General features: G+C 37.6%; 1 protein-coding gene and 1 long non-coding RNA gene across 10 annotated transcripts in view; one reads left to right on the top strand and one right to left on the bottom strand.

The window, feature by feature from the left end:
- LOC114014467 (uncharacterized) overlaps window positions 1-10,292 on the bottom strand; it is a 52,260-nt gene extending 41,968 nt beyond the window's left edge. For 2 of the 3 annotated variants that reach the window (XR_003557955.2, XR_003557953.2), the window contains exons 1-2: window positions 10,196-10,292; window positions 7,946-8,023 (exon numbers count right to left, since the gene is read on the bottom strand). This is a non-coding gene — a long non-coding RNA (uncharacterized LOC114014467). The remainder of the gene's footprint in view (window positions 1-7,945; window positions 8,024-10,195) is intronic. The other variant, XR_008734713.1, reaches the window with a different exon arrangement.
- Window positions 1-15,465, top strand: part of KCNT2 (potassium sodium-activated channel subfamily T member 2) — a 147,445-nt gene that overhangs the window by 116,243 nt on the left and 15,737 nt on the right. For 5 of the 7 annotated variants that reach the window (XM_055724388.1, XM_055724389.1, XM_055724386.1 and 2 more), the window contains 4 exons: window positions 3,678-3,789; window positions 10,647-10,748; window positions 13,580-13,663; window positions 15,076-15,204. In XM_055724388.1, coding sequence (XP_055580363.1) covers window positions 3,678-3,789; window positions 10,647-10,748; window positions 13,580-13,663; window positions 15,076-15,204 — 427 coding nt within the window. Of the gene's footprint in view, window positions 1-3,677; window positions 3,790-9,074; window positions 9,139-9,446; window positions 9,495-10,277; window positions 10,401-10,646; window positions 10,749-11,998; window positions 12,096-13,579; window positions 13,664-15,075; window positions 15,205-15,465 lie in introns of those variants that run through there. The other 2 variants (XM_055724390.1, XM_055724391.1) reach the window with 2 other exon arrangements.

Genomic DNA, 15,465 nt, shown 5'->3' with positions numbered 1-15,465 from the left:
CTTATAAAGCACTAGTTGATTTTTCCTGTAGTATTGTTCTACTTTGTAAAATACTTTCTAAAAAAAACGCAAAAAAAACCAAAAGAAAAAAGATCATAGTAGTCCACTACGTACCATAGGTGTCCAACTAGAACAACTTCCTGTATAATCATTCAGTTGTCTTGCACAATGCTAACAACTAGGTGGCAGCTTTAACTCATGTATAAATTATATGTATCTGGTTCAGCATAATTTTAAGACTGCATGGTACATTTTACACATATCAAAATTGATCAGAATAAATCTCTTGGTCTAAGTCTTCACAATGCTTTCCCAGAAAACTTCTAAACTTTCACAGTAGTGAAAATATTGAAATATTTATTATAATAATAAATATATTGAAAAATAGTGAAAATATAGAATATAGTGTATTCTATACTTTTTTTCTAATTTTTTTTCTCCGTAGAACACGTACAATAATTTCACTTTATTTTTATATTATGTAAAAATTGTAGAAATCAGTAAGCTTTGGGAAGAGGCAAAAGGTAGTGGCATTTACCTGTTCCACAGAATAAATGTCAGTCATTGTGCCAAGGTAAATACTTTGTAAATGAACCCTAAAAATATGTTTTTTAAAAAAAGTGTGCTGCTGTACCCTCTGGCCTCGGTTGCCAGTTCTCATATACCTGCTCTGACATTATTCCCTGGTTTACATAAATTTGTAAGCTTGCTTTGCCAGAAGAGTGTGTCCCCCACACCTTAGAAGACAGGTGCATTATTTATAACGACAAGGTTATTGGCACCTTTAAGGTTAAAAACTGTTCCATACCAATTAAAACTGTGACACAACACTAGCTTATCTGACTTAATTATGGCTAAAAGGAGTACAGAAGTGTGACTCAAATGGTCACACTGACTAAAAAAGGAAAACTTGGGATGGGAAAAAACAGGTTAGCGTAGTTTAAAAGTACAAGAGGAGATTACTAGGTTTGGACTGTGTCCTGGAGATGCTTTCCACTTCTTCACGTGAAACATGAACCCGACTGTTGAGTCCCTGCTGACAGCTGCGAGTCCACCTCGGCAAAACCGTGAGTCTGTACTAGAACAAGTGTTTGTATTTACTCTTGCGTTCTATTACTTTCTATTTAATTTTCTAAATAATTTCTATTCATTAACAGCTCGGGTAATTAAACATTGGTGTTTGGGAGGCCCTGTTTTTCAGTTTTTTAGTAGCTTAAATCTTGAAGGCTATGTTTGAAATACTGCAAGAAGCCTACTGACAGCAGTACACCCAAGAAGTCAATAGCTTGGCTGGTTGTCTAGCAGCCAGCACCAATTTACATTTAAATCAAATGAGATGTTATGATGTCATTACCTTATTTTCTTGGTATATCTCTTTGCTTTGGCAAAGAACTAAATGCATCTCTTGCTTGTCTGATTCCCAAACACTGGTGCAACAGCAGCCCATGTCTTCCATCAGACTGGTTAGGGCTTTCTCTGCCCCATCCAGGCCTTTTTTACCAGAATAGGATAAAGAGAGGGATCTTTGCACAGAAGTCACCTGCTCTGGTGCTGAAAGCTTTCAGGCAGTGTGCCTTACACCCAGGGCAAGAGGCAATCTCGCCCTGACTGCCTGGAAGGTTATTGCCTCCGATTCCCCTGAAAGGCACTCTCAAGTGAAATAGGGATTTTACCAAGACCAGGTTTGAAACTGACTTCCTAATACGAATCATTTTTTGTATCTTGGTAGTAAACTAAACCCATCTTTAACAGAAACCTAGTGACCTGCATTTTTTCATTTAAGTTGTGTGTATTTTATAATTAGATCAGCTTCTAATTTCCTGTTACTCTTAGTTCTGAACGTTTTGTTGTTATTTTTCAAATATGAATGTCTGTCCTTTAATGCAACAATGTGAGAGAATTTCCAGCCAGCAGAAACTTAAGTAATTCTATGCTACCTGACACAGAATTAACGCAGAGGAAATTTATGCTTCTTCCTCAGAACTTTAACACGTTTGTTAAGCTACTTAATAAATACAAGTTCATACCTACAAGTGTGATATTACTGGGATTTTTTTTTTTTTTCAGTTTTCACAAACACTTCATAGGTTTTTATAACACACAGCATGCAAGCAAAGACGTACCACAGTTGCCTCTCAAGGGTGTGGTTCTAGTTATTATATAGGTATTTAACCTATGCATGCAGACTCCGTTCCCTAAGTGCCTAATCTTTGGTAGGCCATAAGCAGACTTTGTATAACAACACTGCACCACTCAGAGTTTGTATCAAAATCTGACTGTAAGAGCTAAAAAGGTACAGAAATTTCTGAGCAGGTACAATGCCTTTCAAACTACAGTGTACACAAATGGTTACTGTTCAGTGGTTCACGTTCTCAACCACTTTGCCAAGTTTGGTTTTCCTCATAAAATCACATTTAATATTTGGTTTTTCACAGTGACATGATAGCTGCTAACATTAGAATGGCTAGCATTTCTGCCATCATATGTTCAGAGCATGTTTGGGATCGTGTGGACATTACCAGTCTACGTTTTGCGTCCACAGACCTAGGGCTGTATTGCAATAATATGTCACTGATGCATACTGACAGATAGTTTTGACAGATGTTTCTCCACCTTCCTCTCTGTTTGAATTGCCATTTCAGTGAAGTCTCTCCATACAAAAATGAGGGGAAAAGACTAAAGACTTGCAAAAAGGTGTATTGGATTCCATCTGACACTAATTTACTAAATTCAGCTTTCAAGAAAGCCACTATAATTTTTATCTGAATGAAGCAAGCCACATTAATGATGTCATTTGTACTACAATTATCGATTGTCACATGTAGCTAAGTACTTTCACAATCAGCAAAACAGATTACAAAAGCACATTTCAGTTTCTGATGCTAATCTGTCAGTAATGATCAATCTCAAATAATAATAATCTGAGTTCTATTCCAAGTTTTTTAGTATTTGCATTTCATAAACTGCAGATTTCTTTCTAGTTCTTAGGGCTGTGAGGACTGGGGCGGGGCTTTTTAGTCTGCTGCATGAAAACCTGTGTAATTCAGCCAGATCAGAGTTAAGCTTTCTTCACTGTTTTTTGTTATTGGAAATCTGAATTGGTGTTCATTTATAAATATTTTGTATATATAAATATTTCACGTGAGAACATAAGTATACATAAGCATTCATTTTCTCAGCAACTCCCAAGAAGTGTCAATTTTTGTCTATGTTGCTCAGTCTGTGGACACAGCATACAAACAGAACTAAAAATAAAAATAAAAATCAAACTGAAAGATCACATAAGCCAGTTCTTACAAAATTGTAGTTTACATGAAACCAGATACTAAGTACAGCCTGTACAGTTTTGCATTTTTTGTTGTTCCCTACAAATTTGTGTCATTTTAGAAATTACTAAATACAATCTCTGGTAACGAAATGAAATGTTTCCTTTCTAGCTTTAACGTATTTTATAAGCTCAACCTTTGAATGTGTTTTTTCTTCTTTTTGAATTCTACGGAGAATGTTTTGTAGTTCTGCTATTATACCAGCATTTCATTGTGCTAAATAACACCACAGCTTTCAGGAACTTCATTAAAAAACGTGGGCGTGGGCACAAGATACAGCAGCATTACATAGAGCCTTCCATTTGTGAATTCTTACTAGAGGTATAACTGTTACATTCTTTTAAAATACAGGTTGTTCTCAAGCCTAAGCATTATCACGGAACTAACTCACCCAGCCAATATGAGATTCATGCAGTTCAGAGCCAAAGACTGCTATTCTCTTGCTCTATCCAAATTAGAAAAGGTAAGGAGATTTGCCTCCCCCTACCCCCAACCGAAGTGTTATCATTTTAGCGTTTTGTCTGATTTTGTAACAATGCTTTCAAAACATTCTGAAACAGTGAAATCATTTTATGGTCACAGAGCTAATGTAAAAGATTATTTTTTGCAGATTCTACCCTCATTTAAGAATGAAGTTTAATACTATATTGTAAAGTGATGGAACTCAAATCAATCCACCAATGGTGTGGTGGAATTTTCTCAAGGAAAACTGAGTATTTTTGGATGACTGAATATTTAGAGCTAGTATGGTTTTCCAGGAGGCTGCCACAGGCAATTAATGTGGAAAATATTTTTATTGAGTAAACACTTAAGATATTTACAGCTTTTATTATAATGTATTTTTTATTCCAAATCACTTTAAAGGGACTATAGTTAAATACTCTGTATACATTTCCATGTATCTGTATGGGGTGTTTGCATTAACTGTGACAGTTTGAGAAGAGCAATTGTACTCTGTCGAGGGGCAGTGCCAGTGCCAGTGATGGTAAGGATAGTACCACTACTTAAATGCTAGATAAAAACCTTCATATTCTATACATTTTAGTGCACATGTTGGCATTTTCAAGCTGTGGAATAGGGAGGCTATACGGAGATAAGTCTAATTTAATCTGTTTGTCCAAAATACTGTTGCTAAAATAATAGAGGGAACATACAAAGCAACATTGTGCAGCTGTTTAACTTGGTAAGTTTGAGGGCAATTCTCTTTTTTTACAGATCTTCATTTTGATCTGACCTACCTACTTATGCAGCCCACAAAACTTAATGGTATCACTTTCGTGATCTTTCAGGCTGTTTTCTGAGTTTATAAGACAATATCACTGGGCCAGTCTTCAAGGACAGAGAGATCTTTCACTCCAGTCGTCTTTTTTCCCCCTTGTTATCAGTCTAGGTTCTCTTGTGCAGCCCCCCAATCTCTTTACCTCAGATATCTTGCATATCTTGGCAAATTTGAATTAATGCTAAAGTCATTGTCATTCTACAGAATTAGCACATAATTCCCATTTCCTAGCTGTACAGTAAATTTCCTGGATTTTGGCGATTTCAGATATTTCACTATTTACTGTATATTGTTCACATCGCTTATTTTATTATATATTTAATGGAAAACAAACTTTACATACAAACTTATCTTCATGGGCCAGCTCCCAGTTTCCTCAACAAGAATCGAATTCTGCAAAAATTTAGCCTATCTAGGTGAGATAGGGTAAGTGCAGAAGTCAAATCTTTTACTCAGTTGACTATCACGCTTACATTTCAGCCACAAGATGTAAATACCTGGGTCAGCTTTTGTGATTTATTGACCTTTGTCTGAAACAGGACAAAGGCTTAATTGTATTTAGGGGGTATTCTGGTAAGCACATAAAATGGAGAACTGTGAGAAAGCTAGACAAAAGCTGTTACACAAAAAGAGGAGCAGTTTGCAGTGGGAGGCACATCGTCATTTGGGTTATGCTGTTCCCACTGTCCATTAAGGGTTGCACCTGTGGTTCTTCGGTTTTAGTACTCCCTCCCTTAACGATAACTTCAGGAGGAATAAGCTGGCACTGGCTGGAATCACGCATTGACATTTTATTCAGGGCAACAAGTGCCAACATCTGGATGGTGTCTTCACGACGATGTTCCAACCTAACTTACTTCCTTGGTGTGCTATAACTGACAGCAATTTTTATTTTTTTTAGAGCATATTCCCTTAATTCATATAGTTTGGTGATAAGGGGAGATAAGACTAGTAACAGCTTTACTAGTGTGTGGTGTCTACAGTTGCTTTTGGAATACTCTGTGGGCTGTAGCCTGTCTACTTCAATGCAGCGAAACCAGCATTTTTATCTCTGTTCTCTTTATTGCTTTATATAGGCTCCTTCATTTTTCCAGCAAAGATTCTGGAAATTGTTAGAAATATTATAACTTCTTCCCTATCCTTATTCATCTACTGTGCAAATGCAGAATTGCGAATATAGATTGGAAGCTGAAGAGTTAATTCTAGCCAAACTATGCTATGCTGAAATAGAGGTGGTAGATAAATTATCTTAAAGAAAGAACATTTTGTTCATTGCTGTTGAAGTTGCCTGCTGTTGATATTTCCCACTCATTTCATCTTAACATTTGCAGGGAGCACTTCACAGGTGGTGCTGTAGCTCATTTGATGTTTCAGAACTCCCTCATGCAAAATGAAAGGCAAATAAAAACTCAAGTAAAAATTATCTAATGCAGTCAAATGTACAGTTTATTATTATCTCTGCATTAAGCACCTCATTTTCAGACAGACTAAAAAATTCAGGCAAGCTGCCTTCAGGTAGCACTGAAACACACATGCAAAATTGACTTTTCAACCTAATGGGCTGCAGAAAAAATATATACAACTCAAAAGTCCATCTGCTGTTGCAGCTGCAACTTTCCTCATTTTAGAGGGAAATAAATCTGAACACCAGGCTCAGCACTGATGTAGGAGAAAGCAATGGCCCTTATTCAACAGGGAAAAGGAAAAATAGAACATGCATGGTCTAAACTTAAAACATGTTCTCCATTTGTCTTAGATAAGAAAAAATATGTGATAACCACCCCCTCTTTCTTCAAAGAAAGGGTTTAGAATGTCTTGGATAAAAGAGTCATACTTTAGTTTTCTGTATTATTTTTTAATTTTCCAAGTAAATATTGCAGGTGTCAACTGAAGGATAAACAGTCTAAACCTTTAAGCGATCATTTTAAAACCTGTGCAAATTTCTGTATCTTTCAATCAAACCATTAATTCTGTGATTTTTTTATCTTCCACAAGGCTAAGCACATACATGTTAGGTGAGCAGAAATCATCTGGGATGGCCCAGCGTATTTGCGGTGATATACACAAAGCCAGGCTGTGGTTTTCGCCTTCAATCAAGGACAGAGCATGCTGTCTCCCTTTGTTTTTAATATTGTTCATTTTTTAAGCAGATTTGAAGTAACATTAAATAATGGCAAGCAGTAATGATATATGGGTTATAAAAAATAGATTGGTACCTCTTAATTGGTTTACGTCTCTTTTTGGATGGATCTCTAATGGTTTACATCAGCTACAATTCTAAAACTATAGAAATAATAAGCATACACATTTGGCTGTTGAACTGTCAGGTTTTTAGAAAGCTGTTCCAGATCAAAACCAGAAAACTAATCTGTTCTTGCCAAAAAGGTAGAACAGAAGCCCATAGTCCAAAATAATGTAAACTGTTATTGATCCAGAATTCCCTTATGTAAAGAAAAGGACTGTAAAGATGTTTCCATGCCCAGATTTTTGTTCAGTCTTGTATATGACATGGGCAACAACTGACATTTACCAAAACTAACCGTGCACTGTTATAAGCCACTACTTCTGTCACCCTTATATGTTCTTGCATGATCCCCAGCCTGCCCACCTCATCCTTGTGTATTCATTACAGTAATTTTGCAGTTTGCATGCAACAGTTGCAGCCTATCATGGCAGTTCCCATATTACCATCTATATTGGTGGAGAACATCTTAAAATCAACATGGGCCCTAGATCTCTCTCAGCCACCAACAGAGTGGCCAAAACAAGGTTTCACGTTGGTTTGGGGCTGGTACTTTGTTGGTATCATAGAATTAACTGTTATGAAGGAATAGGTATTTATTTAGAAATAACAAAAACATAAAACCATGATAAAAGAGCCCTAAAAAGGATTTAACACAAAAGACAATGAAATAAACTAAAAATCTTACGAACTTGACCTTCTGGCCAGATGGTCTTTAGTATTCTCCCAATATGCAAAGCCAAAAGGAAGTAATTAACTTCAAATTAAATAGCCTATATGGAAGAAGCACATGCTAAGAACATCTCAAAACCACCAGTGTACAGCTGTTATTGCTTAGAAAGAAAGCAGTAAAAGTTCTGAGCTTCCTGACTTGAGCAAAGCCACACACATAGGAAGACTGAGGATGAAGTAAAGATCTCCATCTATTAATAGCTGGGTCTTAAAATGTCACCTATATATGTGAAGTTCTACAAGACACCTTTGTGACATCATCTTATATTTCTATTCCTAGAAATGATCTATGATTTTGGAGTTAATAAGGAAGGGGATATAACTACTTAAAGTATCAGGGAAGGAGCTCCTGGGCATCACACTTACCATGAAATAAAACTGCTGGGGCATTCTGGCACACTTCTGGCTTCCACATCCACAGTATTCTCTGGGAAGTGAATAAGTCTGCAAGTCATAAAGCAGAACTCAAAAGAGATTTGTGAGAAATACAATTATTACTCAAACACTTTGCATTAAGTAAGAATAAAGGAAAAGCAAGACTGTAATAAGAGATGGAAGGAGACCATACAAGAAATCTAAAATAAAGGGGGAGCATAAACTTCCAAGCTTCCATTTTAAAATAAAACAAATAAGAACTTCCTTATGTTTATCATCAGAATTTTGGATAAGAATCACATTATTCCCCAAGTATCTCTTGCCTTATCCCACCTTTCTTGGCACAAAATCAGAATCTGCTACGAATGTCTCTAAACAGATGGAAGGATAAACATAATGCCTAAGTCACATAATAGGGAGGATAGTCACTTCACAGCCAGTTCCTTATAGTTTATGGCATGAATCTAAAAGGATTTAATGTAATGTACATTATAATATGCATGTAGTTTTAATGTTGAAGTATTTGTTGTAAAAAAAATCTTGATTTTTTTCCCTAATTCACATAAAAGTTTTTATTCTCAATAGCAATTGAAGAAAAGTATCTTCTACTTTGACCGACCGCACCAAAAGAAAAACACTCAAATATATGAGGTCGAACTACAAAAGAAATACAGAAGTTCTTGTTTCTGTAGCTTACAGCAGTAAGCACAATGGCGTGCTTGTCTAGGCAGAAGTGTTCTTTCTGCGATTAGACTGCTTGCTGCTTCAACTGTCAGAACGCGCAGCTTGCTAGAAACACCCCTTTGCTGCTCAGCCATCAAAGCACACACGTGTGTGTGCATGTGTGCCAGAGCTTGAGTGTATATTTGCATGTGTTTCTCCTAGAGAAGAAACTCTAATACAGGCTAGTAGTATTTGGTCAGAACAGAGAATGTTTGCAATGAAAAAACCCTGAAATAATAATTATATTTTATTTCCTTAAAATTTTGAATCCCCTTTAAACTGAAGAGACTGACAGAGGTGACTTAAAAATATACAGCAAATAACTTTTTATGAAGGACAGATTGATGTCATATTTTTATCTGGGGCGGAAATTCTTTTTGTGTGATTTCCTTTTCAGCTCCACTCATATGAGGCCACAGAAATCAACAGGTACTACCAGACTATCCAGCAACGACAAACGGGTTAGTAGGCTACTGTTCAACAAAACCATTAGTTAGAGCAGACTGTTCATTTGCACATCACAGAGTCAGAGCATGACCTCTGGAGGAGGTCATCTTGCCTAACGTCCCTGCTCAGGCAGGGCCATGTAGAGCCAGTTTCCCAGGACAGTGTCCAGAGGGCTTTTAATTATCTCCAAAGAAGGAGACTCCACAACCTCCCTGGGCAGCTTGTACCGGTGCTCCATCACACTCACAGTAAAAACATGTTTCCTGATGTTTAGAAGGAACTGTTTCAGCTGGTGCCTGCTGTCTCTTGTCCTGTCCTCTAGGCACCACTGGAAAGTGTCTGACTTGTCTTCTCTACACCCTTCCTTCAGGTATTTATACACATTGATGAGATCCTCCCTGTCCCTACTGCTCTCCAGGCTAAACAGTCCCAGCTCTCTTTCAGTCTTTCCTCATAGGACAGATGCTCCAGTCCCTTGACCGTCTTACCAGTGCTTTTCTGGACTACCTCCAGTAGCTCCATCTCTCCTTGTATTGGAGAGCCCAGGACTGGGACACAGTACTCCAGCTGTGGTCTTACTAGTGCTGAGTAATGGGGAAGGATCACCTTCCTCGACCTGCTGGCTGCACTCCTAACACAGTCCAGGACACGGTTAGCCGCCTTTGCCGCAAAGGCGCGTTGCTGGCTTGTGTTCAACTTGGTGTCCACCAGGACCCCCAGGGTCTTGTCCTGCCAAGCTGCTTGCCACCCAGTCAGTCACCAGCATATACTGCTTCGAGATGTGGTGGGTGTGTCTCAATTCCAAGACATGGAACGTTTCTGTACTTTGAGAACATACTATTCTTCATGACATCTCTGAACTGAAAGCTTCATATTTTCTCTCTTCTTAAAATAACAAAATCACTTCCAACCTGTAGTTTTGCTCTCTGATAACTGAAGGAATAGGAGGCACGTTGTGTTCCTCTGCAAGTGAGATGTGGTAAGAGTAAGGTATAACTATAGTTACGTTTTTCTGCGTCCCTTCCCCAGAAGCATCAGAGCAATAAGTTTCTACCCCACTCTGTGTCTTACCTCGTGTCACATCCTCACATTCACTGAAAAAACGTTTCTTCCCTTTTGCATCAGATTCTGTTCATATTTCACATTCATTCAGGTCCAGAAAGTCTACTAGGAATGTGAGAGTCCACTGTCAGCAACAGGGAATTGCAACAGGAAAAACAAGAGCTTTGCTCTAAGCACAGTTGAAATCCCTCAATCATTTTTAAAATGAACTGGTAGAATATGCTGCCCATGCAATTTGAGATGTGATGAATGAAACAATATATACGTTAAACAAAATCTTTCAACCTGAAAAACTGTAAGTACCCAACAAAGATGCTACATATTTGTAGAAAGGAACTATATTGAGTAAAGGGATTTTACAGTTTAGATCTCTTTCGAGGTAATATGCATTTGATGTTTTTATTATAGTCCTTCCAAAATCAGCACTAAAAGTATTTTATATTTTTTAATTCCTTAACAGAAAGAGCGGGAGAAGGGATCTAATCTGGCATTTATGTTTCGACTGCCATTCGCTGCTGGCAGGGTTTTCAGCATCAGTATGTTGGATACGCTGCTTTATCAGGTACGATGAAGAATAACGTGACTTACCTTAACACGGACATGCCTTGTTACCACATATGTTATTGTACTTGTTAGACAACCCTGGTTTTCTACATGTAAGCCATTAATGTGCGTCTGCACCAGGAACAAGCAAAGGCAAAAGATAATGGAGCATATTCCACATGACAGTACTACCTCTGTTGTCAGCCCCAAAATCGCCCTGTCCTTGCACAAATTCTGCTGTTAAACGATATACTACTGCTGGTGAATAAGCAGGATAGTTTTGATAAAGCCTACATAAAATACAGATTATACATACTAGTAATACTTGCACTCTGCAACAAAAAGGGCATGCCCATTCCCACAAAGTAGTGTCTCTAACCACAAAAATCAACAGAATTACTTTTATGAGTGATAGTCATCTGCATTTGCTGATAAGAGGCCTCAATTACTTCACTGTGTGCTGTCCTCTTACTCACGTTGACTAGGCCTCCAGGTGACCAGTCATCATACCTTAAAGCAACTCATTCTGGCCCTAACAAGAAATACATGCAGTGGTTACAAAGAGATGGTGGGGAAAGAAAAGGCAGCACTGAACCTTGCTGCCCAAGAATCCAGGACAGAGCTCCTCATGCAAAAAGATAGGATGCTAGTCCGTGGGGATAAGGGAAGGGCAGCAGCCTCAGATAGATGAAGAAACAATATATCAGAAAATACGAGGTCAGGGCAAATGAAGGTCGTAGTTGCTGGTTTCAGGGTGAAAAAAAGTGTAGAACATTGCCCTCGCTTCTCAGCCGTGACCACCTTTCTGCACACCCTGACACATTGGGATGGCCAAGCGGCAGCTGCCAACGCTAGCCTTCAAGGGTCAAGGTGTGCAGAATAAGCAGCCACATCGCTGTGACCCATGTAGTCTGCTCTCCTGAGTAGCTACCTACTTTGCCTGTACCTAGAGGTGGGCTGTGGATGCCTTTGTATTCAGACGCTAAACGTTCTTTCAGGGAAATTAGTTTACTTGGTAATTTGGTGCACAAAAGGTATTCTTTTATCTAAATTCTACTTCCAAATAAATTATCTGAGGGCAAATTCCACATAAATAGAAAAAATCCTGAAGCTAAGATTTTCTCAAAAAAGTCAGTAATATATAAAAGTCATGTATATGGACAGGTACCAAAAGCAGATTAGCCAACTGGTGTAAAGCCATTTATCAAATTCTAGATGTTTAGAAATAAATGTATTTGCTTATAAAACATTTTTTTAATCATGTCCCAGAATATCAACATCACATATGGCAAAACTTTTTTAAAAACCATATTTAAGACACCTATATAGAAACAGATCTGTCATCATCAACAATTCCTGCCAGTGCGTAAGTAATTTCAATATTTTATATTTGCTCCTAGACATGATCAGTCATACTATGACTTGACAGAGTAAAACCATTCACCAGGAAGTGTTTAAAGCAACAACAATAAAACCTACACACTCAGTCTCACTCAAATTCTACCCATTCTTTCTTTGAACTCCTGTTGTTCTGGTGAACTGTCTTTTTCTAGAAGTATCTTTCTTATTCCGAGTTACAAATGCTATGACAACAAGTTCCCTCTGTTCTTTATCCATGGTCACATCCTTTTCTGTACGGCATCTTTTTCTTTTGCATATGAGCAACAGAGGGGTTTCATGTGATGCTTCTTATGTTAGGCCAAAGGAAAAGCCTTTTAATTATCTTTAGGACAGTGACTCAAAAATGAAGACTTGGTCTTGTGACTGCACATGATAATCTTAAATGTTGCCTCCAAGATAACAAGTAAGTGAAGGCTGCAGAAAATTTTCTTCATATCAAGAAGATGCTGAATGGCATTTACCCAATCACAACTGGAAGATTACCGGTACAAAAATTAAAATAGATTAATCGCTATGTATCAAATCTGTCTAGCTTCTGAGTTTAAACAATTTCAGATGCTATAACTCTAAAGGATTTATCTAACAGCTTTGTAAGGTATTTCTATATTAAAATCTATTTGCTAGCTCCCTATTTGCATTAAGCCAAAAGAGCTAATTGCAGGTTGTGTTCCAACAAGGATTGATAGCCTGCCTTGAATGCTGCCCTGCTACACCTAAGGAGAGGTGGCAATGAACTGTCCTACCACAGTTAACAGAGCACCCACACGGCCCTCTGATTCCAGCAGCCCAAGCCATAAGGAGGAGAAATATTTGAGATTTTAGCTGATCTATTGTCTGGTCCTGGTCTTAGCCGATACTTCTACATTTAGCCTAATTTCTACCTTTTAACCAATCATTAAAACACTTCTGTTAGTAGAGCAACAAGCCTGACCTGAGATAAGGCAGATCAACTCTTAAAAAACCAGATGGATTGGTGAAGGCAAATGACTCGTCTGAATTAAAATAATAACAGTCGCACCTTAGTATTACCCACTACTCAGTACTGCAGACCCATCTAACATAAGACAGTGTTTCTTTTGCACAGAATAGTTCATTATAATAATTTCACACCTAATAAGGCTAAGACCTTAACTTCCATTGATCTTATATCTACATTCATCTTCACTTTCATGGTGCCTTATTATGCCTTAGTCTCTTTGAATCCTGTGTGTATATTGCATGCATATGCAGAATCAAGTAATGAAATTTATTTTGTGTAAGTAGATTCAACACAAAGAAAGGGATAGCTATTTCTACAGTGATTAAGATACATAAAATATAAAGAGATTGATTGTAAACACAGATGTACAAATTCTTTGAAATTCACACATGGTGCTAATGGTTACCTGCTCATCTGTTCATTATTTTTTTTTCCTTTCTTTTGCATCTCTCCTATTAAAAATCTTGCAGTCATTTGTGAAAGATTATATGATTTCTATTACAAGACTCCTGCTGGGACTTGATACTACACCAGGATCTGGGTTTCTTTGTTCCGTAAGTTATTTAAAAAAAAAAAATTATTAGAGTATGAGAGAAGATTCTGTACTGTCTGCAGAATACTTTTAATTTCTTTGTATGGCCCTTCCTTTTTTGAAAGTCCAGGAAAGACCTGTTTCCTTTTTCACTTGGGGGGGGGGAGAAGACAAAAAAATTAGATGGAAAACGTACCTATTTTTAGTTAATTCCATAGCAACAAACACCCCTCCCTTCCCCCAAGAAAATACAATTAATTCTATAAAGCACAAGGGAAAACAGGAGAACAGGAAAACACAGGAAAAATGCATTTTATATGAAATAGCAATGGCAGTTCAGCAAGCAATTTTACAAATTAAGTATATAAAAAAAGAGGAAGCACTACCTGTGTTGTACAGGCTGGCTAGCGCATTGTGGAAACACAATGCTACTTCACAACACCCATTTCCATCATAGGCAATAAAGGGCAGAACTGGATATTACATATGGGTAAGATGTATTAAATGACTTTAGTTTAAGTGTCAAAGTTCAAAAGTCATCTTGCTATTATGTATGTCCATATTCCCCAAAGCACAGTTTATTTTTTAATCTATTTTTAATATGTATATACACACACACACAAACCCAACAAAAATTGTATTTTTGTTAAAAATAAGACCCATCTTTCTGTTTTGTCCCATGTCCATCACACCCCAGGGGGTAAACAGATCAGTAGAGTTATTTACCAGTTGCTTTCTGGGTAACTAAAAAGAACTGCAGGATGTTGTTCTCAAAAAGGAAGTTATCAATGATGGTTTAAAAATTTTGTTTAAATATAAAATAATAATGGAATTGTTAGACAGTCATTAAACTTTGTTACCATAAATGCAAGACGGTTGAATCTCTGAAAAGGAGCTCTCGTATCTCCAACTAAAGCTAGTGTAACAGTAATGAAATACTTGAGATTAATTTAAGACTTTCTTATGCCATCTATGCTTACTGTATTACTTTCCCCCCCAGTCCCTTCTCACCAGATGTTCAGCCTGCAGTCTAGTAAACAGTTATCTGGCTGCATTCAAAATACTTGTGTGTTCTTCAGTCTGTCCATCGCCAGTTTCTTACTGCTGCCAATATTTAGTTCATTCTTTTTTATTTTAGTCAGATATGAACACTGGATGAAGGTTGTCATACAAGTTGTCAAGTAATTTTAAAACAAGGACAGAAGCAATTTCATAAGACAACCATTTGCATTGCAGTGTCTCCCAGACAGGGAGAGAACAATAGAAATGGTGCCTACAAACTCAATAGAAGTTCCAGATCAGTTGTGGAGCAAAGGTGCAATACTACAATGAGATCATTACCAGCTAGTGTTTAGTTTTAAAATTTTTTCAAGTATAGCATAGTGATACGGCCTCAAGAGTTAAAAGTCCTCCTTCCTATTATTATTTGTTCAGATGAAAATCACGGAAGAGGATCTATGGATTAGGACATATGCCAGGCTGTATCAGAAACTTTGTTCTTCTACAGGAGACATTCCAATTGGAGTCTACAGGACAGAATCCCAGAAGCTTACAACATCTGAGGTATGTCAGTTTACCGTACTTTTCTCTGAATTTGATTACAGAGTACATGCTACATTCTTCGGTCCTCAGAAAAATGGGAGCCGCTTTTTAAAAAGAGTATTGTGACTGCCGTATCTGCAAGTGCCGTATCTGCAAATGCATAGAACAAATGTACAGAATTCCAACGACCCACGGAAGGTCTCCCTCTGCTGACACGTGTGTGGTCACGTTAACTCAGGGTTCACCCTCAGCCCCAGACGTGGTGACTACCCAGAGCCAGTC

Source organism: Falco cherrug, chromosome 12 (assembly GCF_023634085.1).
Source record: "Falco cherrug isolate bFalChe1 chromosome 12, bFalChe1.pri, whole genome shotgun sequence".
Lineage (NCBI taxonomy): Eukaryota > Metazoa > Chordata > Aves > Falconiformes > Falconidae > Falco > Falco cherrug.
The sequence above is the reverse complement of the archived record's forward strand: the minus strand, read 5'-3'. Positions and strand labels throughout refer to the sequence as shown.